This window comes from Passer montanus, unplaced genomic scaffold, assembly GCF_014805655.1.
Source record: "Passer montanus isolate IOZ18808 unplaced genomic scaffold, ASM1480565v1 scaffold164, whole genome shotgun sequence".
Classification (NCBI taxonomy): Eukaryota; Metazoa; Chordata; class Aves; order Passeriformes; family Passeridae; genus Passer; species Passer montanus.
In genome coordinates, this window is record NW_024363605.1 from 613,537 (window position 1) to 637,604 (window position 24,068).

The 24,068-nt window shown below is 34.7% G+C and overlaps 1 protein-coding gene across 19 annotated transcripts in view; it reads right to left on the bottom strand.

Moving 5' to 3' along the window:
* The window catches only part of MEF2C (myocyte enhancer factor 2C), a 132,827-nt gene that overhangs the window by 13,186 nt on the left and 95,573 nt on the right, over nucleotides 1–24,068 (bottom strand). For 9 of the 19 annotated variants that reach the window (XM_039703552.1, XM_039703553.1, XM_039703554.1 and 6 more), the window contains 6 exons: nucleotides 22,971–23,114; nucleotides 16,341–16,527; nucleotides 15,162–15,209; nucleotides 7,042–7,134; nucleotides 1,734–1,906; nucleotides 446–469 (listed from right to left, as the gene is read on the bottom strand). In XM_039703552.1, the coding sequence (XP_039559486.1) occupies nucleotides 446–469; nucleotides 1,734–1,906; nucleotides 7,042–7,134; nucleotides 15,162–15,209; nucleotides 16,341–16,527; nucleotides 22,971–23,114 (669 nt within the window). Of the gene's footprint in view, nucleotides 1–445; nucleotides 470–1,733; nucleotides 1,907–7,041; nucleotides 7,135–15,161; nucleotides 15,210–16,340; nucleotides 16,528–22,771; nucleotides 22,910–22,970; nucleotides 23,115–24,068 lie in introns of all 19 variants that reach the window. The other 10 variants (XM_039703567.1, XM_039703561.1, XM_039703565.1 and 7 more) reach the window with 6 other exon arrangements.

Below are 24,068 nucleotides of genomic sequence, written 5' to 3' on the forward strand. Positions count from 1 at the left end.
CTGACTACTTTGTTTTTGTGCAGTGAAAAAACCCTTTAAGGCTGTTAGAGTGCACAGCAGTTACACTCTTCTTTTTAACTCCAGGGCACTAGGTGTTGCACTGTAAGAATTACACTAGAGAACTCTAATTATTTGAGTGGCAGGAAAAAAAGGCTGGAGAGCCACCAAAAAAGGCGGCTGTCATAAGGCTGCACCACCTTCAACAATGTAAGTTTACATGCTCTCCATGCATCACCAAAAATAAAGCTTAATTCCAGCACGCTTAATTTGAATATGTGCAATAAGTGCATCTGGCCTTCTATCACTATATTTAAAAGATTGCCATGACCTTTTTGTTCACAACATAGTTATTTTCCATTTTATTTCAACCAACATTTGACCTACATTATAGGAATACCTGTGTTTTTTAAAATTTGTTATTAAGATGAACATCATTAGCACTTACCAGAAGCAGATCAACATCCTCAGACTGATTGCATAGGAAAGGAGTGTTAAAAATTAGTAAATATAAATATTTACCAGGATGCAGGTTTTAGCTTAGGGAATATTTTCATATCATAGAGGCAGCAAATTAAACATCTTCTGAGCATGTCTTGGAAAAAATACACCTCATAGATCTCTTATTTGTCCTCATTTTAATGGACTCTTTGACTCAATCATAAGAACGACCTATCCAGTTTTCAGCACAAGACTTTGTCCAAGAAACAATTAATTTGTCTTCTACAGTCCCATTGTTTGCAGATTGTCATGCTGTACCTGACCACTCACAAAGTATAATAAAATTATAATTTTTAAGGGTCTTGGAATAAATTTTATGTAATATAATTTTAAGGGGCTTGGAATAAATAACTTGATGCAGACAGCTTGTCACTGCCTTGATCAATTTGAGTATTGCCGTATTTGTCACTTTTTGACTTAGGAGGTAGCATCACATTTATGAGCAGTTTTAGTTTGACGATTTATTTTACATCAAGCTGAAGAAACCAATTTGGAAGTTGTTTTAATAATGTTTGTTATAAAATAGAAAACTGAATCACTTAAATTACTATTTTTTAAAATTAAGTTCACTTTTAATGTTAAATAATTCAAAACAGCCTTACTTGGAAACACTGATGAACTTTTGAAAAGAAAGTGCAAGACATGGACACAATACCTTCCCAATTCAGCCTTCTATCATAGTATATTGCCTAAATTTCACTAATCCTGGCAGGAGATACAGACATTTCATATTCCTTTTTCTCTTGTTCTGTCTGTTATCATTACAAAATTCTCTTATCAGTATCTCTTATCATTACAAAATTTGGAGCTCACAGCGATAGGGCTCAAATTAATTTACTACTGTTAATATACCATCTGCCTGGAGTCTGTGTGACTAAATATTTAAGAAAAACATAATAAGCTAGAAATGCTCAGGGTTACATTTAGCCTTTATAATAGCGTCAGGAAAGAGTCTTCCAGCTACTGGGAGAGAGACTGCAGAAGGTTAGGCTGTGCACAGTTAGGACATAGTTCCTATTTTGCAACTCAACAGACAAAAGGTAGGAAGTAAATAAGACTTCAAAAAAACAACACCCAAAACAATCAAAGAGGCTCAGCCTACATCCTCAGCTTGATGTCAAGCCCTAGCTGGAAAAAGCAAACAATCAAGAATTTAGTTTCCTGAGTGAGCCCTGAAATTCCTAAATAACTCTTATCTGAAGCAGATAAAAACAAGAGCTTTGAAAATGCATTACCACTGATGGCATGGTACTCTTGCTGCCAGGTGGAATAAGCACACGGAGGTCTGGTTTACGGTTGTTCATTCCCAAATTCATTGGAGGTGGAGATTTTGCTTGCATATTCTTGTTCAAGTTGCCAGGTGAGACCAGCAGACCTGGTGAGTTGCGGGGGTTTCCATATCCATTTCCTGTTAAGGTGAAAAAAAGAGGGAAAAAAAAAGAGAGAGAAGTTTGAGGATGTCCACTGTATCTTTTAAGCCCTTCTAAAACTGTGAAATTAAAAACTCATGGTAGATATCTGTGTCATATATCTTTATAGTAAAATACAACATGTGCTATATTTGGAATAACTGTTTTCCAAATGCTTTCTCTCATGGCTGCTGACATCTCTGTGATGTCCTGAAATTAACCAGACAATACAATTTTGTTTACAGCACTGTGGTATATAGCACAATATACTGTGCCCTTGTAGCAGTCAACATCTGACATTTGCCTTACAAGAATCAGGAAAGTCAGATCATTTAAGGGCATAAAAACTGTCAAAGATATTTCATATTTCCTTGACATCTACAGAAGATTGTGCCTTTTCTGACAGCCCTTTGCAGGTCATGATTTTTTTTTTTTTTTGTTTTAAATAAGAGATGAGTTATAGCAAGGCTATAATTTCCACAAAAGGTGGGGGGAGGACCAGAAGGATTCATAAATTCTTTTGGCTCTTTTTCACTACACTTCTTGGATCTGGTTCTGTAAACACTAAAAATCAATGGGAGCAAGATTATGCAATTTCCATAATCTTACTGGAAAACACCACCATATCTTCTCTCTTATGCAGGCCCCAGGAACAATTCTGACAAGCAAATGTTTCCATTATCTTTTTTAAAAAAGAGTATTCTTTTAGTCATAGAGAGGGAATAGCATGAAAATTAATATGGCAAGAGAAAGCCTTTACCTTGGGTAAATACCAAAGAAACAAATGCTATGGAAGAGTTTCTTTTCTGAGCTCAACTTTTGTTCACAAGCTGCAACACACAGCCTAGAATTTGTATGAGAAGATAAACTAGTGAGTGTCGCGGAGCCCTCTGGGTCTGGAACTCCAAATTTTCTTTGTTTTCTCAAAGTCAGCAAAGACCACAGTAACTCACCAATCCTCCCCAGTGTGAAATGGTATTTATAGCCCTAAAGAACATAAATGGATTATGGAACTAAATTTGATAATGTCTATGAGGTGGGCATAAAAATGACATTACATGACAGCAGTTTGCTCTTCTGGTCAGGATAATGAAGTGTGTCTGAGCCTGACTAAGATTTTCAAGTTTTTAATCCTCAAGTGCATATGCCACTTGAATTTATTAAATCAGAAAATCCATGGAAATAAAATTTGTGAAAGGCTGTTAAATATACAAACACCACTTCGGCTTTGGAAGAACCTGAATTGTGAACCTGTATTATGGCACAGGAAAAATATCAAAAACTGCTTGAATGCTGTACTTGTCAGGTACCTTCAGTAACTGGTCTGGTCTGGCTTATTTTTTCTCACAATTTCTATTATCATGATCTCCAAACCTTTGCAATATAACGAAAATTTAAGAGCACTCAGATAATTTCTAATATTCTGTATTAAAATGATTTTGGAAATTTTGTACTAAAATATTTTTCATAGTTAATCCTGTTGTTTATTTCCTTAATAATATCATAGAGCTAGGAAAACAAAATGAGTTCTGAAATGTATTTTATACTTTCCAAACAAATTCAGCAGAGTGCTTTCAAAAGGTTTTAATTTTGTACCAGTAGGCTTTTTTTCTCAAAGTGAACAATTGTCCTCAACATAGATGAGCTAACTATTGTGCTCCAATTAATGCTATATGTTACTATAGGTGGTGAAATCAGAAGGGGCATTTTGAATATACGACAGTATTTTCTACTACAAACCACAGTGTGTTTTAAAAAAGTTCATCTTTTACAAACTGAATACTGAGAATCAAGACGTGAAGTGATCAACATAAAAAAATGAAGCAAATCTAGGGTTTCTCTGGTGTCATACCTTCATACAGGAGGTATTTTACCAGTAGGATGTAAAAGTGTCTGTGAAATCTGTCACATGACAAGGATTTGCTCAGAGAGTGGCAATGGAACTGTTTGAAGCAGCACTGAGTTTTTTTCAGCTCTAACAATATAGCACCTAAGATATATAGCAAAATGGATTCCACTGTACTCTATATGTTTCTAGTTGTGAATTTTAGAGAATAAATCACCTTACAAGAAAGAACTCCCATTTCCTACATATATACTATTAAGAAATGGTGCTTAGGAGAATGAGTGCTTCTGTATAAAGCTTTATTCTTCAGAAACATTCATCTGACCTTTACTAATGTAAAATAGTTTGAATTATTACATTTATATTTTAAAAACATCAAATTCTTTTAAAGAACTACTTCAATAATTTCTTTCCCAGCAGATTTCTGCTGTTCATGGCATATTATGCCTGCTAGCATTTTGAAGCCATATAATAGTTCCTCTTTCCAGTCACCAAACTTATTGTTCTGGTATAGTGAGGATTCAGGAATGAATCCTAAATCCTCACTATATAAGACTATGGACCTTATACCAATAATACACAAAACTATCATTTGGAAATCTGTGATGAATGCATGCATGTGGTTTAAAGATAAGAAGAGTCTGCATGGAAAACAGTTCTTTAAACTGTACTCTTTTAATTCAAGAGAGCTGTGGCCTGCTCTAAGGCAGCTGTCCCACTTTCAGATGAATCCACCAAAGAGAATGGCCTCATTTACATTCAGAGGCAAAACAAATGCATAAGACTTATAATGTACAAATTAAATCTTCCTTCATGCTATACTTTAAAATTATACTCTGCCTGGACAAATATCAATTTAAATGTGATCATATGCAGAACATCTCATTCTGCTATCCACCTGAAAGCACAAAAATTATATGCCACATATGAATGGATTTCCTGATTATAGATCATAAGAAAATGAAAACCAGATGGATTTTAGAGCAAGTTGGCTTTCCATTTTTATTTGAGAAAAAGTAATATTTTTTAATGGAACAGAACATTTTTAAATATTACAAATGGATTCTATAAGGCATAATGAAAACAATGAAAATAGAAACAGTGGATGCACAAATTTTAAAGGGCATATGGCAGAATTTGTAAATTTATAGCATTTTTAATTCAACAAGTTTTCAGAAAAAAATATTTTTCCTTGTATTGTTTGTTACACTGACTTGTAAGAGTAAAAATATTTTATTCAGAAAAGAGATTGTTTCTAGACAAGCTAGTGGAGCAGCATGTGTCATGAAATTCAGTGCCAGACTTTGTATTTGGACTAATAGGAGAATGTAAGACAAATACTTTTTGAGCACAGAACACTCCTCTTGGACATGCTCTCACATTTTGCATTTAGGCACAAATGCCATTGACTGTAGAATGAATTCTGTCCAAGTACCGACTGCATGATTAATCCCTGTAATTTCACTTTTCAAAAAATTCGGGAAAGTTATTTTTGTGCACTGATAGTTATTCAATCAAGAATAAATATTTTTAAAAATCAATTTCATAATGAAAAACTACATTTTTAACTGTGCTACAAATTCATGTAATACTGTCTTAAGTATCTTAATCTTAAATTTTAAGATTTTAAGGATACCAGAAGGGCACAAGCTTAATCAGGACAGAATAGAGTGCAAAGTTTAATTCTCTCCTTTCATCCCCTATTAGCAACACCTGTACCTTTAAAGCAGTTTTGGTCATTGGTGTTACAGGGGTTGCAAAGTGGTTGCAATTCTTAATATTCTCAGAGTAGGACAATAAATTTAAATGGAGCATTAAGCCAGGAAACTTTCCACATGTTAAGGTAGCACAAATGAAAATACAGTAACTTTTTCTCTTGTCTCTCATCATTCTTGAACATCATTTTAATAATTCATGTCTTGAAAAATTGGAAAATTTTAGGACTTTGATTTCTTGAACATTTGAAACTGTGACGTTCCTCTTTGTTCCTTTTTTTTTCCTTTTTCTTTCTTTCTTTTTTTTTTTTCCTTTTTTGTCATCCCAAAGATATAGAGATATACTGAATGAAAAATTCTCTATGGTGGTCTAAAGAACTGAAGTGGGAGCAAGAAGTACACGATATACAATTTGTATGTCCTTTATTTGATCTCTTGTTTATTCTAGTGCTTTTACTGACAATATGGGTTGAGAATTCACAAGATCCTTAGGAACCTGAGATTAATTTTAACACAAAATGAACTTTCAAATTCTTGAAGGAGTTCCTCCTCTTAAAGGAGGAACTTGCTAATTTCAAGTTTCCAATAAGTGTACGCTTTTACTTGTGAAAGCTTTAATATTTCTTCCAAGATGCATATATACATTGGATTTTATGGAGGAATTCTACTTCCTATTTGGTTGTACTACATGCATATGTCATATAGTCATATGACATTTTGACTGATCACCAAGCCTCTAAAAAAGAATTTTAAGTACAGAATTAATACAGATAAACTTGAGAGCAAAGTATTCTGCAGATTATCTCTACTTCAAAATATATTTATGTGTACGAAACAATCAATAAAAATTTTGCCAAATTTGCATCCAGTTTTTCACTGTTTTATCAGTTTATTTTCCTATTTTCTGAAGGAATGGTAATTGTTCTTAATAATAATTAAAATGTAATGAAAAGTTTCCTTTTCTCTCTTACTTAATTTCTTTTTTTTTTTTTTTTTTATACACACTGAAACAAGCTATGGTTAATTACCCAAAATAAAAAGATACCAACAACAAAGAACTAATGCTAGGAAGATGTACTGTTGTTCACCTAAAAATAATTTTTAAAAGAGGTAACTAAAAATTCTTACTCATATGTCACATTTGTCACATTTCACAGCAGACAACTGTTGCTAACTGCAAATAGGAGAAGAAAACCAAGTTGCTGCTAACCTCATACAGAGAAAAAGGAAATCTTCACTTTTAAATAGCTGCCCATTCCCACTACACTCAACTAATAGACCTTCTTAACTGAATTATGGGGAGTCAACTCATACAGATGTGGTATTAAGAAATCTAATGACTTTGTGTGGAAGAATTCTCAAACATCCTGTGAAAGAATCAGCTACTTTTTCAGGACGGCTGAAACAGGATGACAGTTCAGAGAACACTCAGACTTTTGGAAGAATGGGAGGAGAATGAGAAGAAAACTATCTCAATGACTCTGTTAGTTTTGAAACTAACCACTTAGAAATATAAATATATGGTAGAGATTTCTACATCAACAGAAGTCTAAGCCACCTCTCTTCAACTCACCCATTCTTGCCATGGAGGTCCTATAACTGTCAATGGTAACTTCCTCTTTAAGTTTAAAAAGATGAAAAGGGCTCTGATGGCATTGCAGTTGTCCTGCGTGTAGGATGAAAGACCATGAGAACAGAAAACTGACCTGTGCATTGTACTTCATACAAACACTTCACTGCTGGGTCAAGTGCATGGCAAGCTAACCTGATCACAAAGATTGTGGTTATGTTTTATTGCTATAAGAGCTGTACTTAAATGTTTCTAAATTTGTGCTTCCAGTAAGTATTCTCCCACTTTAGGAGTTCACACCTTAAAAAAAATAAAAAATAAGTAAAGCTGGCATCTGACTCTTTGAATTAGCCTGTGGCTACCCACACAAGCACCTCTGAGAAACCCATCAAAACAATTGTCATTGCAATTAGTCTTTCCAAGTGGCAGGCAGATATTTCAGCACATGGACTCCCTCCTTGCAATCCTTGGAAATAGGATTGTATATCATAGACAATGAAGGTCTGTGGTAAGTTATACACTTAGAGAAGGGGGAATGTGCTTTCTTCTTCATCATTATTCCTTTTTTCTTTTCTTTTCTTGTTTTTTAAAATTTTACTTTTAAATTCAGCAAAGAAGCAGAGCAATAGATGATCAAAGTTAAGGTCCTGTTTGTGCATTTTCAGTCTTGCACTACAATTACTATTGCCAGTATACCTATAATGTAATGTCCAATCATGGCTCTTACTGTGGTAAAAAAGGTGTCTTACCATGCTAAAACAGGTCTCCTGCCTCTACCACTTGTGTTGTATCTACTTCCATGAGAAGATAGCACAGTGCAATGCCCCTGACCTTGCATAGTTCTCCGTCCTCACTCTCACTTGTCATTTACAAAAGTTAAGTCCACGTTCTGCAGTAGGAATGCACTAGTCTTCCACACTAATGTGTAGTCTAATAGGAGATGTCAGTGCCTCTCCTATTAGTGATGAGGTGGTTGTCTGAAACATAGCTTGCATCACAGCTTTTCCAAAAAATCTTGCTGAATCTCCAACTTATTGGCATAGCCCTGATCTCCTAGCATGTAAACAACTCATATGTGGCCCTCCCCTGAGATCTGAGATAAACATCTATCCTAAATATGTTTTCAGGACTTAACCATACTCTTATAAGTACACTAGTTGAAAAGATGCTCCATTTTAGTCCTGTTTATGCAAAAAATGAGAAGTTGTTTGTTTGTTTTTTTTACTATGGGTTGTTTCAACATTGTGATAATTGAGAAAAAGAAAGCAGCACCAGAATGTGACTTATGTCAGAGAGAAAACTATATTGCTGAAAAATATATTACTTTCTAAAGATATATAGGAGAAAAACACATTCCTGGGAAGAAAAGAGAACTTATCTCTTTTGACTGCCAGAAAGACTCTTTTGACAAATCATGACACAGAATCACAGAATGGCTTGGGTTGGAAAAAACTTTGGAATACTCAGATCCAAAGCCCCTGCTAGAATTTACTCAAAACTCTATCCAAAGTGGCTTTCAGTACATCCAGGGGTGGGGCACTCACAGCTTCTCTGGGCAGCCTGTGCCAGAGCCTTAAAATACTCAATCAATAATTCCTTCTGAATACCTAATCTAAACCTGCCCTGTTTCAGTTTTAATCCATGATCCCTTTGTCAATCATCTGCTTTTAACAAAATATTTGTTGATTATGAATGATTTCCTTTCTGGGCTGTTTGAAGTCAATTGTCATTTTGAGGAAACTGCTTTTCAATGAAAAATATTTCAATAACTGGTATAATTCCAATTAGAAATAGGATGCCTTATTTGAAAAGACGCCTAGCCCACCCCTGTCTCCTTGGGCTTCTATTATTGGGAGACTGCTCCAAGTGTTAGCACAGGAAAAATGACCTTGTAAGAGATTTGGAAGACAAAGGGAATGGTTGGGTTCAATATCTTAATTGGTGGATCACACTGAAAGTTAAAGAGTAGGGGTCATGTTAACTTAATACTGTCAGGAACTTCCATGTGGGGCTGCAGTCACAGCTTCAGGAGGTTTATAAGCATTTCTTGCTTTCTTTCTCACAGCAAAGTCATTGCTGCAATCCAGATCCAAGAGGCATCAGCTACTCCTTTCAGGACAGGCATGAAATACAGACATTTTTCTAATTTGCAACGCCTTCTTCTATTTTCTGAATTTGAACAAGAATATGTATTGCAGTGTACAACAGAAGACAATGTTGTGTCTTAATGAGAAAGAATGCAGACAGAAAAAGCAGTGAAATCCCTGTCTCATTTAAAGAAAGCATAAAATTCCCCCATACTTCAGTTGGAAAGGGATTTTATCTAAAGAACACAAATTAGTCTTGAGGAACATTTGAAACTTCTTGTAATAAAGGAAGTCAATCATGCCTGTCTTTAAGATCCCATTTACAAAGAACCAGTTCATATGACTCAGTTGTTCATTACATGTGAACTTAGGGTCTTTTCAAACCTTTCAAGCTTTCTTTTTATAAATACAAATATTGAGACATTGTTATTAGAGACAGAGAATAACTAAATATACTACTAAATTGATGTCATTATGATATTTTATGAAAATACTTTGCTAGGATTTTTCTCCTATTCCTGCTGGGAAGCCTCAGAAAAAAAATGCAAACAATAACTATCTGATGGCTGTGGAATGTGGTCTGGACGTTGTTCACCAACAGGTGCATCTTTGATTTGTCCATTTGGATTGTTTCTACTTAATGACCAACTGTGTCGGACTCTCTGAGAGTCACGGGTTTTTGTTATTCATTCCATTCTATTCCTTTCTAGCTTTCTGATAGATCCTTTCCCCCTATTCTTTGTAATATAGTTTTAGTATAGCATTTTAATATAATATTATAATAAATCAGCCTTCTGAAACATAGAGTCAAGATTCTCATCTCTTCTCTTGTCCTGGGACCCTTGAACACAACCACAAGTCAACACTTACACTGGTAGAAGCCTAATAAAGGTCAACGTTTTACAGATTTTCATTGAAGTGTACTGAGAGTGGGCTTGCATGGATCTCTTTGGTAAGAGGTCACATGAATTAGTTGAAGACAGATACATCCAACCTTTGTATATGACACTGCAAGATTTTAGAATTTTTTTATATGAACAGCAACATCTAGCCTTTCAAGCCTATTCTCAGAATTTCATTGATGTGAGTTTTGTGTGTTATTTGTTACTAGGAATTAGAGTTGGAAAGGCCTGTGTTGACATAGACATAAAATTCAGTAGGTAGACTATTTCCTTCATACCATGTATCAGACCTGTCAAACAAGTTTTAGTGTTCTGCCTGCTTTGCCAAAATCTCCTACCTGTAGGTACTGCCCTTAAAACAATGAAGAAAAAAAAGTATCTATCATCTAATCTATCTATCTATCTATCTTTCTTTCTATCTATCTATCTATATCTATCTATCTATCTATCTATCTATCTATCTATCTATCTATCTATCTAATCTATCTATCCATCCATCCATCCTACCATGTATTCGTATTTATGCATACATATATATATTATAGGGGAGAAAACCTTGGAAGAGGAACACTTAAAGGCATAATACAGGGGGAAAAGGAAAACCAGAGCAGTTGCATTTTTAATTTCTTATCCCACTTCATGGTTTTAAGTCAACATGCCAATTTATGAATTCTTATTGTTTGGATTTGGCTCTATTGCATCACAAACTCTGTTATGAATGACTGTGTGTCCTTTCTTTTGTGCTGTGAGATTCCTTGGACAGGAACTATTTACTTCTGTACCACATTTTGCCCAGTCTTTGGGCCAGAAGTCTGTGGGTTATTGCACTCAAGTAATATGCGACAGACAACAAATTATGCTCTCTGTGGCAAAGCCTGTTACTGTCTTACTAATAGGTAACCCATAAACTGTGGTTTGAGAAATAGTTCTCCAAGCTCATTTGTTTATTTAATATATTTCACACTTGTTGTCCAAGAATTACCTTCTCTTGACTATACCAAGGGTAGTGTGAAGAATACTTCTATAACATATCAATTTATTTTTAAAATAAAATTTGTTTGTTTATTTATATTTATAGCTCAAAAATCTTTAATGCAGTTAGATGTCTTTGAAATCATGGCTTAATTTTGGTGCTGCTGGTCAGCTTAATTGGGCAGATTGCACATCTTTTTACTACATCACTCTTTGAGGATATACCATCTGGATTGCTCCTACCCTGAGGGAATATAAATTAAAAATTGCTACTACTACACCATAGCCATATAGCCATAATATAGCCATATTCCCATGTAGCTAGAAATACTAGTAGAATATATAATATATTCACCCACTGTCAATACACCACCCAGAAAAGGAAAAGGAGAATGAAGGAGAATGAAAGCACTAGCAAATTATGATAGTGGCTGGCAGTTCAGGACCTCAGCCTTCAAAAGATGAGAAGGCAATTGTTGGTCTGTGGCTAATTTCCAGAAGGAAATGACTTGCTGCTGATTCATGACATGCTGCTGATTCAATACAGGATTTGGTTATTAAAAAACATGGGATAAATTTTTCACAATGCAATGCTGATCTATTCAGTTTCTAGTGTTTTTTAATACAGGTTTAAAGGTAGTTTGAAGATGCTAGATTGAAAGACAGCAAGTGCTGAGTTCCTCTGACAGGGTTTGTAGAGCCCCAATAACTTTTGAATAACTTTCTCCTTTAGTTTAATATTAATGTCAAGATGGGGGGCAGTGCAGAAATTGAATAGAGAAACAAACATATTACAGAAGTAAACTGTTGAAGTAGGTATATATTTTATGATACCCGTCATGGATTTAAAACTTGAGATGGAAATTTTCCTTTGATTTTATTATTTACAGTTGTTTTAAGTCTAGAGAAATGCTGTTTATATAAATTGGCTCACTCCATTCAAAAGAAAACTTTATTACAAAATACAAAATATCTTTCTCTGAAAGGCATACAGAGGGAAAAATAGAATCCAGTCTAAAAGTAGAACTCACTTTGAAAATCAAAAGTTCAAAGGACAGATGCAAAGACTGTTCCATTTTTAAAACTTTAAAACTATTAAAAAAATTTAGTTTTCTATCAAACTTTCAACATAAACAATAAGCCACTGAATAAAAACTGAGTTGAGATAATTGACAATACTAAAACCTCACAGACACTTATTTGTGTTCAAGTTGCCTTTAAGAGTTTTGTTAAAGACTACAGTCTATTAAAATTAAAAGAACTTAAGTAGTCTATTATGTAAACAGGTAAATATATCACTTAGCCTTCATATTAGTTATGCAGTAAACTAAAATGGATTTATAGTATGCCTATGGGGTCCAAAAAGTTCTTGTTCTGTCTTTCAATCAAAAGCCTCTCTTTTGAGGAAACAGTGTCAAAGACATTGCTGTATTTATAATTTAACAATGATATGAAATGTGAAGATCACTCCAATTTTGTTGGCCGTTGCTACTATCACATGTTAGAAACTACTCACTCAGTGTTTGGCTGAGAACAAACTTACTCTTATGAATCTGAGACAACCTTGGTTAACCTTAAAAATACCATATATGGTAATTCGTTGTGTAATGAAGAAGTAGTCAACTTTCTAAGTTCTATTTATGTCTTGGGTTAACTCCCAAGGTAAATTGTGGATCATTCAATGGTTACTACTTGAAATAATCCAAAGCAATGAAAAAACATACTTCTTTAAACACTGTCTTAAATAATCATTTTCCATTTCTCATATTGCAGTGACAATGCAATTTATTTTGATGCAATTTATTGAAGTACTGCAGAAACTGAGGTCTGGTGGTAATAACAAAAAGTAGTTTCATTTTATAATGACAAAAATGAAATTGTTTAGACTCTTTCTCTTGGAGTATATTATTTTGAATATATGCTATTTTTTCACATTGTGAAAAAATGCAAATTCAGAATGTTCTAATTTGGCCGAAATATGAACCCAAACATGATCATGCTACCAGCTTCTCAGATGCCAGAAAGAAGAAAACACACAGGTTTTTGTTTCTTGTGTAAAATTATGAACAAAGAGAACTTTTGATGTTTTTTTTTCTTTATCTTAAAGAAAGTTGCCTGTTCAAAATAGCGCCATTGCGGAATGATACAACTAAAAGGATTCAACCTTATAGTGACCTTTCCATCTTCCTTCAGCCCTTTATCTAATTCTTCCTATTTTTCTGCTTTAAGGAGATTTACAAAACATTTCTTTAATGACATTTAAAGCTTTTATTTTCCAATAAAGAACAAAGACTGTTCCTTTAATTAAATATTTATGATGTATTCTCAGCAGTGTTCCTCATATATATGCTGTTCAAATAAATTGCTTACTCCAAAATTGCATTGTTTGAAAGCTTAATACAAGTCCTTAATTTTTGAATAAGAATAATCAAACCATTGCTTCTTATGCTTAAGTATGCTTTTAATATATTTCCAAAAAAACTCCATATTTAAAAAAAAAATAAATCTTCAGCTGGTGTAGTGATACACAGACTTTATTAAGAGCAAGGATTATTAACAGAAATGCACATGCAGATGAAATTTTATTTTAGTGTGGCCCTGTTTTAAAATGAAACACTGCCATCTTTACTAATTGCTTTTCAGCATCTATTTAAAGGAATGGGAGACCAGTAACGATGTGATGATATTTCTATATGAGCCAGGAGAGGGAGCCCCTTAATAGGGCGATCAATTCCTATGTCAGTCCCTCTGCCTCTGTTCCTGAAGTTCTGCTCGAGCTTACAAGTAAGATGAAATGCGAATACTGCAGAATGAATATTTCTTTAGCGCTGTGTCAGAGGTTAACAGGAGACAATAAAAAAACCTATAATTTTGTGTCACCTTTTTTTTTTTTTTCTTTGAGAACAAAGGAGACTGATAGTGAAATTTCCATGGTTTGCCTTCCCAACTCCAAAATTAATACAAAACAACTCCCTAAATCTTTAGTATGTGTTTAAAGGGCCTTTCTGGTACAGTGCTGTGCAGCTCTAATTGTACTGTGAATGCATTGCACAAATATCTGTGACTCATCTGTGTGTGAAAATAAAAGGGGAGTGGAGGTCCCTAATTCAGGCTGAGAAAAGACAAGGAAGAAAAACCCTAAACCATTATATCCAAAATTTCTTTATAAGTGATATTAACAGACAGTATTGGAATTGCCATATATATCTGCCTTGATTTATAGTGCACAAAATGGATCTTCCAACTATTTTTCTGTACAATTCTGCCTGAGAGCAGTTACCCAAGAAAAACATCATGCTTTACACATTATTTTATGTGAATATACATGTTTACTTCTCAAACTTCAAAAGCAATTTTGCCATTGTCTTTTGTAATCTCTACTTGTCATAATGCAACATTGCTGATATTGCTAACAAATCCCTGAGTTTACTGAGCAAAGGGGACTACTCTGACAACATTGCTTTGATAATACAGACCTCAGCAAGTACACTTCTTCGTAGTTCTAAGGGAGCAGGACTAAATGGCATATCTTTTTCTCTGCCTGGGTATTTTGAAAATCCTTTACCTGTTGTGTATCAAAGCAGTAAGCAAATATATATGACAAAGCTTAAGTTAATTACTAATTATTTAAGAAAAGGCTAACAGATTTTGCTGACTAGAAATAGTCTTAGAGCAGGGTTTGGAAGTACAGATTACACACAGTACATTGAAATACAATGAGCAGCTCACTATTGAAATCTTTATTCAAGCTTAAACTAATAAAATGAAGCCCTAATTCTACTCAAGTCAATGGCAAACCTTCCCAGAATGCAAAAAGGTTCAAAGCTTCTCACATTGACCCTATCAGGAGTTTTTCTGGAACAAGGCAAAGCAATGTAACCATAAGTTTTTATGGAAAGGCTAATGTGAAGGAAATCAGACATTTGTTTCTGTGAAATTTGTTGAGGTGCAAGATTTTAGATGCTGGTGGAGAACAAACCTCTTTCTACTAATAAGAGAAGCACAAATGCCAATGAATGCTCCACAACCCAGCTGAGGGAATTAAAAAAATGTGAATGGATTTTTACTATCCCCTCTCCAAAATGGAGCTATTTTTGAACTCAGCTTTTGAAGTAACTCCTTTATTCACTCGAAAAAATAAGTAGAATTTTTCTCTCTTTACCTGCACTGGTGCCTGCACCGGTTGTGAGGTCCCCACCCATCAAGCCACCTGGGGGTTTGAATGAAATGTAAATAAGCACAATAAATTACAACACTCAAACATTCAAAATATTTTCTGTACCTTCAATCAGCCTGCTGTAGTACCCATTATTTATTTCGTCTGACTTCAACACGCAGTTGAATCAGATCCATAATTATAAAATCGTCATGTTTGATGTTACCTATATTAGACACTTGCCTTTCAAGGACAAACCAAAGATGGAGTACCCTTAATTTCCTTATTTTAGTTTCATGCTTCCACAGCATATGAAAAATTATGTTTGAAAGCTATGTATAGTACTCCTTCATTTGAAAACTATCTTTAGTTGAATGCTAGTCTGAAAAGTAAAGGATTGGGAGGAAGAGGCTGATGATTCCTGGAAAAGAATGTAACTCAGAATAAATACATATCCATAGTTTTTAATTTTCTCAGCCTTTCACAGACATTTACACTAAGGATTTTTAAAACTTCTCTTCCCACTTGGAAACCTCAAATGATTCTTTGAACCTGGTATACTTAAAGATCTTGATGTTGCTGGAGGCAGACAGATTGAAACAACCTAATCCCCACTTACCCTAATCAGAGACAGCTCTGGTCATCACCAGAACAAAGCACAACCCCTTGCTATGTAAAGTACTGAAGTACAGAGCTCAACTAACATTAACCCATCAAGGAATTTGTGAGTGAATCAATAAAAAGAAATTCTTCATTTAGCATGTAGACTGATTATTTAAGTAATCAGTGTTCTAATTTACTTCAAATTTTGCATTGGCTACATTTTCTTCCCTGTTTTATGTTATAATGAGTACTTGCATGAATTAAGTAGATAAACTGCCTTTTTATGAAAAATCAAAATCATGCTGTCTGCCCTTCATTGACTTCACTGATTTCCTTCAATCTTAGTCAATATTCAGTATTCTGGTGGGTTTTTTTGGGTTTTTTTAATGTTTTGTTTTGTTTTGGTTTTGGGGGTTTTTTTTTGGTTTTTTTTTGTCTCTTGATTTTTCAACACAGCAGTTTTAGACAAGTTCTTATGACTGTTAATGTTCTTTTTTTCTTGGAGTACAATTTAAAGTGACCCGAGGCATGCAAGGAGCTGATAGTAGAGCATTTGAAGGAATGGGATTGAACAGAGCCTACCTGTGTTACCTGCACTTGGAGGCCGATGTGACACACCAGGAGACATACTATTCCTTTGCAAAGAAGGATGAGCCAGTGGTAAAAGGTTGGGGTTTCCCAGTGAGTTGACTGGGTTACTGTATACCAAACTGTTGTGGTTGGACACTGGGATAGAAACTGGCATTTCAAAGTTTGGTGGTGGAACAGCCTGTACAAGCAAAAATGGAAAACAAATACAAGAATAGTACAAAACTGAAACAGCCTTTAAGTACTCTATATTTAGTTCAAATATTTTGTACTTGATGGTTAAAATATTTGTGTTTTCCCCTTTTCCCTAAGACTCAAGATAAGAGTATCAAAATAATTACCAAGTCTTTTAAATATGATTTTTGAAATAATGATTCCATCGTCCTTTAATACAGCTTGCACATTTATTTTGTGAAACTTAGAAAATTTTTTTTCATTTTTTCTACTTTTTTTTGTTTAAAACAAACCTCTGCCTAATGCAGCATAATTTCCTATTTGTTTCATTCTTTGAAGTCCTAATTGTTCACTTGTCGCCTTAATCTAGTGCCATAGATTACTGCAAGATCAAGATTACATGACAACGGTGACTTCATCACATGGAAAAAATTGGAAGGGATGGAATACAAAAGGGAAGTCTCTAACTTCAGCTTGTGTTGCCTTAGTAACCCGAATTACCCCAAGTCACATAAAAGATGCCAGCACAGTAAAGCATTTTTTAATGAGTTTCTATTTTAGCTTGGAAGGGCTTAAAAAAAGTAAAGTTCTCCTCAGGGACAGCAACAAATACAAGAAATTTAGATACACACTAGTCTTTGTCAGTTATTTTTTGGGGGGCGGAAGTGGTGTTTAGTGATGCTTTTTCAATATCCTATTTTCATACCTAATAACATAATCTTCTCCTGAGCCACTTCCCATTGCAAGAATGCTTTAAAAAAACCCTGCAAATAATGTACCACACTAACAGAGGTTGTGAGGAGACACATGTCTCATTTGCTCTTAAGAAGCTCAGTTCAAGTTTTCTTGGCTGGTTGTGATTTTGTTGATTGGGATTTCTTGGGTATCAATTGCTTGAATTTCTATAAAAGTTATGACTACATTAGAAATCCATATTTAAGTTATTTGTTTTAAAAATTAAGTTTTAATTTTCTTGTCATTTTGATCAGAAAAACCTTTTCAGAATTACCTGACAGAATTTTAAGTATTCAATATGTGAATATAGACCCTCAATTTGCAAGTTTTCTAATATTTATAATCTTATAAGCTTCAAGAGTTTAAACATATCAAAAAATTGTTTAAAGTACACTGGTAACATATTCCAAGGGAGGAAATTAAAGGTTTTAATTTTATTGTTGGCAGCTGATAGTACTGGTATGTCTTCAAGGACCTAGGAGGAGAGCTGGACATATCAACTGCTTGTCAGGCAACCGAGGCACCCTGAAATTGTGCCACCTGTGTCTCTTCTCTGGCTGGAGCTGTTGGCTATGCCCTCTGTATTACAGTACTATCCATCAAATTAAAGTTATTTCTTAAGGTTGTTTTTTTCTTTCTTGGTCCTCTCTAGGAACAGAGAAAATTTTACTCTAAATATGGAGGAATTATTTTGCCTAACCACTGAAACAAAGAGCAAGATTTTCAGGGTATGATGTTAAGGATACTTTATGCAAATGCTTTTGTATGATTTTGAAGCATTAATTTAGCTCTGATACCCTCTCCTTTTTTCGAGAGATAGCCATAGCAACAGTAGTTGAATAGATGGACATGCTGGCATTGCTTCCCATCCTGGGGGCACATGGGAATTTGCTTCCCTTGGCTGAGTAGCTGAAATGCACTCTAAGGGCTGTATTTTTCATAGAGCTGATTGATTTAAGTAGAGGTAGGAAAGGAAGGTGAGGTGTTTTGGGAATCCACATGTTCTACATCTAATCTACAGATGTAAGAATCTACATGTAATCTGCACCCTTATGACTCAGGTCTAAGCTCCTTGGAAATAGGGTCACATAGCATAATCTGAAACATTGGAAGAGCTTGAACGTATGTTTTGGTCCTACTGTTATGTCAGAAGGATCAAAAATGTTCCTAAATCCCATGTTAGTCAGAAGCACGTGACTGTTTGTGGAGTTCAAAGTCAGTGTTTGAGCTCTCCATGTTTCAGTCCCAGTTATAGCCTGATGTGATGGAGTTCTCTCTGCCTGGTGGCTTTGAGCCCGTGGACCTGCCTGCTTGAGTACCAGTCCATGTTGCAATAACTGTCCAATAAAGGGAGCACTGTGCATAAGGTTTACATCACCCTGTGTCACAAGATCTATGAAGACTACCTTCTGAATCTGGGTAGAGACTATTATTGTCTCTATTTTCTTAATAACTTTTCCTAATCTAAATTTCTGTTATCTAAACTTAAAACCCTGTACTAATGCAAAACTGAAGGTCTTGCCATAATTCTAAAAGCTTGTTTGCTTTAACCACTATGCTCTTCCTTCCAGTACAAACCAAACTGTTCAAGATTCTTCTTTTTCTACATTTGTACAAGAGCTCAAATCTTGGTAGCTCTTTGAGTTGCCAGTCTGCCTAGTCATGTAAAACTGTTACTTAGCTTTCATTTTGTCATTTAAAAATTATATTTTTAAAATAGTTGAATTATTTAATTTCTGTACTAATAGTCTAGTTTTTGTCATTTTTCCCACTATCTAGATCAACTTGCATCTGTTTACAGAGCACTTCATAGGCAATTTTATAAGGGCAAAGTTAGTTTACTTTCTGCTTTTCAGCACAATATACTATATCTGAAACACCGTAGTTTTTATTTCTTCTTCACTACGGTCAAAAGATAGAGAGAGAAGTTTGACTGGGTAAATATCAGTATTAAACACTATATTTCTAGGTACAGTTTTCTCTTTGCCTAACTTTATTAAAGTGTCCTCACATAGAACTGCAATGTCCTGCAGATTCCCTAGTCATTCCTGGTGAGCCATAGGTCATATTGATTCCATTTCAGCCTGATGAACAATAAATTTTCTGATGCACTTGTGTAATATCTATATTAGCAGAAGCTAGGGAGGAACTGAGGCCATCTGAAGCCACAGAGCAGTTCACATCCATACCACTAAACTTTCTCAGCCTCAAAAAGTCATGACTACGCATAGACTGACAATTGGGAATTGTTCCTGGCTTGGACTAACAAACAAACAAAACAAAGAAATTGTCTGGGAGAATGTTATTTGGCATCAAAGGTGTCAAAAGCCTGATAGGGACTGTTCAAAGAATTCACATCAGAGATACGCACACTTCATGCTGCTTTAGTGGTTTTTTTTTTCTTTTTTTGCTAATTCTAATATAGACAAAGTCTATACTGTCATGTGTATAGACATGACACACTTTGCCTATTTTTCTCCCTCTCTTTGTCTTTTCTCCTTTAGACACTACTGTCAAAGAGCGCAGAAGGCTCACCAGAGATGATACTGCCAGTGTACAGCACACAATGTTAGACGCTCATTCCACAAGCAGTGATATGTGATGCCAAGCAAAGTGTTGGACACTCAGTCCCCTGGGAACTTAATGGGCCAAACATTCTGTGTTAAGTATTGGTTTTATTCCCCCATATTCAACCAGGCCTTCATTCATTTAAACAGAGATACTTATAGCTTCCTTCTAGTGAGCTATTTCTGTCTTCTCCGCTTTCATAATTTTTATTAAATTTGCAAATAAGTGTCCAATTTTTATCAGATGGTTTAGAACAATATGAATAGTTATCCCCAGAAAATTATCTGAGGAAATATTATTGGGTTTAGTTGTTAGGAGCAAATGCCAGTGTTGTTTTCATTTGGCAGCAGCTTTTTTATGTTACAAAACCAGGCAGAGGTAATGCATTGTTTTATATATTCTATAAGTAGTGATTTAGAGACTTGACTCAGTAACTTTATTATTAATTTTGCTTTCTTCTCCCCAATTTTCTCACCTACCTTTGATGATCACAAGTAAATGAATATATCTTCCCTGACTTAGTTATTCTGATTTGTCCAGTTAAGGAAATTACTGTATATAATACATAATATTTATATATAAAACCAGGCTGTTACAAATTTCCCTTATGTATGAGTTGTGATCTCGATCTTGCTCATTACATGTTGGCTTATGCCAAGAGAAGGAGCTCCTGTTGCATTACCAGAGAATATCTACTCTTTCTTCCTATAGTGGTAAGCAGCTTGATGGAGGACAGAGGCCCTAATCTTGTGATGTATTCAGAGAATGGCTATTCTGTCTTATATGAAAAAATGCTAACATTTTACTGTTCTGTATCTCTGAAGCATCTCTGAAGCAATTGCACAAAAAGATTAATACACTGCACCTCATAACCTCCTGAAAGGTAGGAAGTTGTACCCTAAATCACCAATTAATTCCTGAAGTAGGACTATATTTGATGTTAAAAAGTTATATTTAATGAAAGCAACTGGAGGGAAATGCCATTAATTTTGGGAAAACAAAACTGATATACTATGCTCACATTAACTGTCTGGTTTCTTAATCTTATATATTTCCTCAGTTTACAGAAAAGACAATTTTCCCAAATGCTTATAGAGGTAAAGAAAGAGATAGAACTCACTACTACAGGAATGAAGTTTTTTTTCCAAAATTTTTTTTAATGACTTAAGATTTCAGATGATTATAACATGACCTATTCTGTTAGGAAAGAAAAGAAACAGGTAGCATGAGATTAACAGATGTTCTGAAGGATCACTCCAAATATATTTTTAAGGCAGAAAAGTAGCTTGATGAAAATTCTCTCAGTTTTATTTGAAAAAGCCAAAAGTCATCCTTGAAAGAGCAATGGCATGAAAGAATGACAATTGGTTAGATTTTGATGTGAAAAAGATTTAAGCAGTCTGGCTTATAACAGTCTCCCTCAATACTGCAGTCATCATTTGTCAAGCTGAGTTGCATCCTGAGAAACCAAATTAATAGTGACAGCTTTAGAGCTGTTTTGTTGAGAAAAACAGCTTTCCAAAAGAAGCAAATAAAATGGGAGGTAAAAAAATTTGGATAGATCTGTATTTCTCCCTGATAGTCTACATACATTTTGAGCACCCTTAACCAGTCATTTTATATATTGCTTTATAAAATTTGGTGCTTTTCTAGTCTAGTCACCAAATATTATTTGGTGTCCTTATATTTTTCCAAAATATTTTTGGCTTTATGTAAGAACTTATTCAAGTTTTAAGTATCTTGAGTGAAAAATCCTTCTGCTGAGAGTTAATAGAAAGAACAACTAGAGTGCTGGAGAGAGAATCTGAGCCTCCTTAAAAAGTATCCTCATCTTACTTGTCAGATTTTTTATGTGCAATTGACTAACAGTATAGAAGACACTGTGCATTCTTGGTATGCAGACAACATTTTTGGCAGATAACCATGCAACCTTTGTATGGGAATGACATGAACACATACAAATAATCTCTTATTCTTGTTTTTTTAGAAATAAGAAGTTACCTATAAAAATTCAAATGCTTCTTTGGATCTGAGCAAATATTTGGTTTCCTACTTTTTTTTCCACAGACACTTAGAAAACCAATCAAATATAACCTCCAAACCTCCATACTTGTCTTTAACAATGTTATATTAAACATAATGACAAATAATTCATCCTTTGTATGTCTCGTGCAAAACAAATACGACATGCAGAGTTATTTCTCTTAGATATCTGGCAAGGCACATGACTGCTTGTTAGAAATTTTGCCTTGGTTAAAACAAAATTTAGCTCATGTTAAAGCATTAAAGTAATGCTGATGATGTCAAAGCAAATTCTCTGATAAAGCTGTAAAATCACCCCAACACAAAAACATGTCTGAGACCTGCCATTAGGCTCTCATGCAGTCTGTTTCTCTGCAGCGAGCAAGTAGCTATAACCCTTCAGTGCTGCAACTGAATTTAGCAGAGACAATTCTAAGAATTTGAAGTTACACACACTAAACACACTAATTGAAGTTACTAAACAAAATTGAAGTTACACACACTAAGCACACTAATTACTATATATAAGGCAATTTCAGTTTTACATCACTTTTTGTATATCACCACAGAAAGTAGTTTGTAGATTTGTTAGCCTGTCCACAAAGAAAGATTTCCACTGTTATTTTTTGAGTATAATTTGGGCAAATGGTGTGGTAAAACACTTCTGTAAATCAAGTGAGTATAGTTCATATACATATATTTCACTTCCTTCCGTAGGTTTCATCCATAATAGGCTTTGTCTCTTTCTCAGAGTTAGAGACTTGAAAGAAAAATATGCTATGTGAAATTTTCTCACCACACTGTTTAGTTATATATTTGGCTATTAAAGCCTCTTTCTAGCTGAATTTACTTCCTTAAGAAGCCAGAACTGAAAGGGTTAACTGCGGCAGTTATCAGCAGACAGCCATCTAACCTTTGGTACTTACAGGTATTTTATGGCTCTTGATCATATTATCAAATTCTTCATTAATTTTTTTATATTTTTCTTCAGTGCGTGGGGTGAGAGCATAAGAGGAGTCAGGATCAGGGCTTTCACAAGCTTTGTTTTCTTTCTTGTGCAATGCCTGCCAGATTCAGAGAAATATCAGAAAGTAAAAAAAATGAAAAGGAACTCAGAGTACTTACACATAATCTTTGCCTGCTGATCATTAGATCAATATCTTCATTAAGTTTTCTGTACTTGTCCTCAGACTCAGGGCTGTGACCTACTGAATCGTCTGCATCAGGGTCTGGACTGTCACAGCCATTAAGTCCTTTCTTTCTTAATGTCTGAAATATATAATTTGGGAAGTTCAATCCTTGACATGGACTGCTAGAAAGACTCAGCAGTGTTAAAGAAAGACTAACTGCTCATCACAGAAAAGTGTTAAATTACGGTTTAAGGAAAGAAAGCGACTAATGACCCACGACACTGATGTGTGGCTTCCAGTAATGAGTGAGGACCATGCAAGGCCTCGTCTGAAGCTGGTACCAATCAATAAAGAATGAATCTGACAACTAGCAAAAAGTTGTGCCTATGCTAGTATCTCCCCTGCCTCATGATTCCCATATCCCACAGCATTAAGGGTTTAAGCTAAACACAGAATGCAATTTATTTTAACATAAACCAAACAACATATATATTTATACTGTTTACTGTGGAATACACTGATGTTCTTATTTTCTTTTAAGGAAGGTGCAGGAGGAGCAAATGGAAAAGGAATTCAACCTGCAACAAATTTAGGAGTCCATTCCTTCACAGAGGAAGAATAATTACCCAAATAGAATTCAAGGACTTTAGCAATGTAGTTCCTAAGTCTATGCTTGTGATAGGACAAGAGGGAAGACAGAGTTGATGATATGGCTATGAAATTACAATTAAGAGCTTCTAGACATTTACTTTTTATTGACTACACTTTGAGTGTTACAAATGTGCAGGGCTGAAGCTTAATGCAGAGGAAAAAGCACTGCTAAAACAGATGCTTAGTGAAAAGTCAAATGAAGGAATTTCGGGTTCAGCTATTCAAATACACACAAACATGATTATCATCACTAAGATAGGAGAGTTGAAAAATCTTAAAACCAGAGTTGAATCAGTAGCTTACAATTCAGCACTGGCTTTAAAAAGGCTTCAAAAACTGATCTACTTTTACAGAGCACCAAAGAACAGCCATAGGCTACAGCCTTTTAAGGTAAAAGAATATGAGAAGAAGGTATAGAATCCTCAAGTACAAGCAGTAGTAC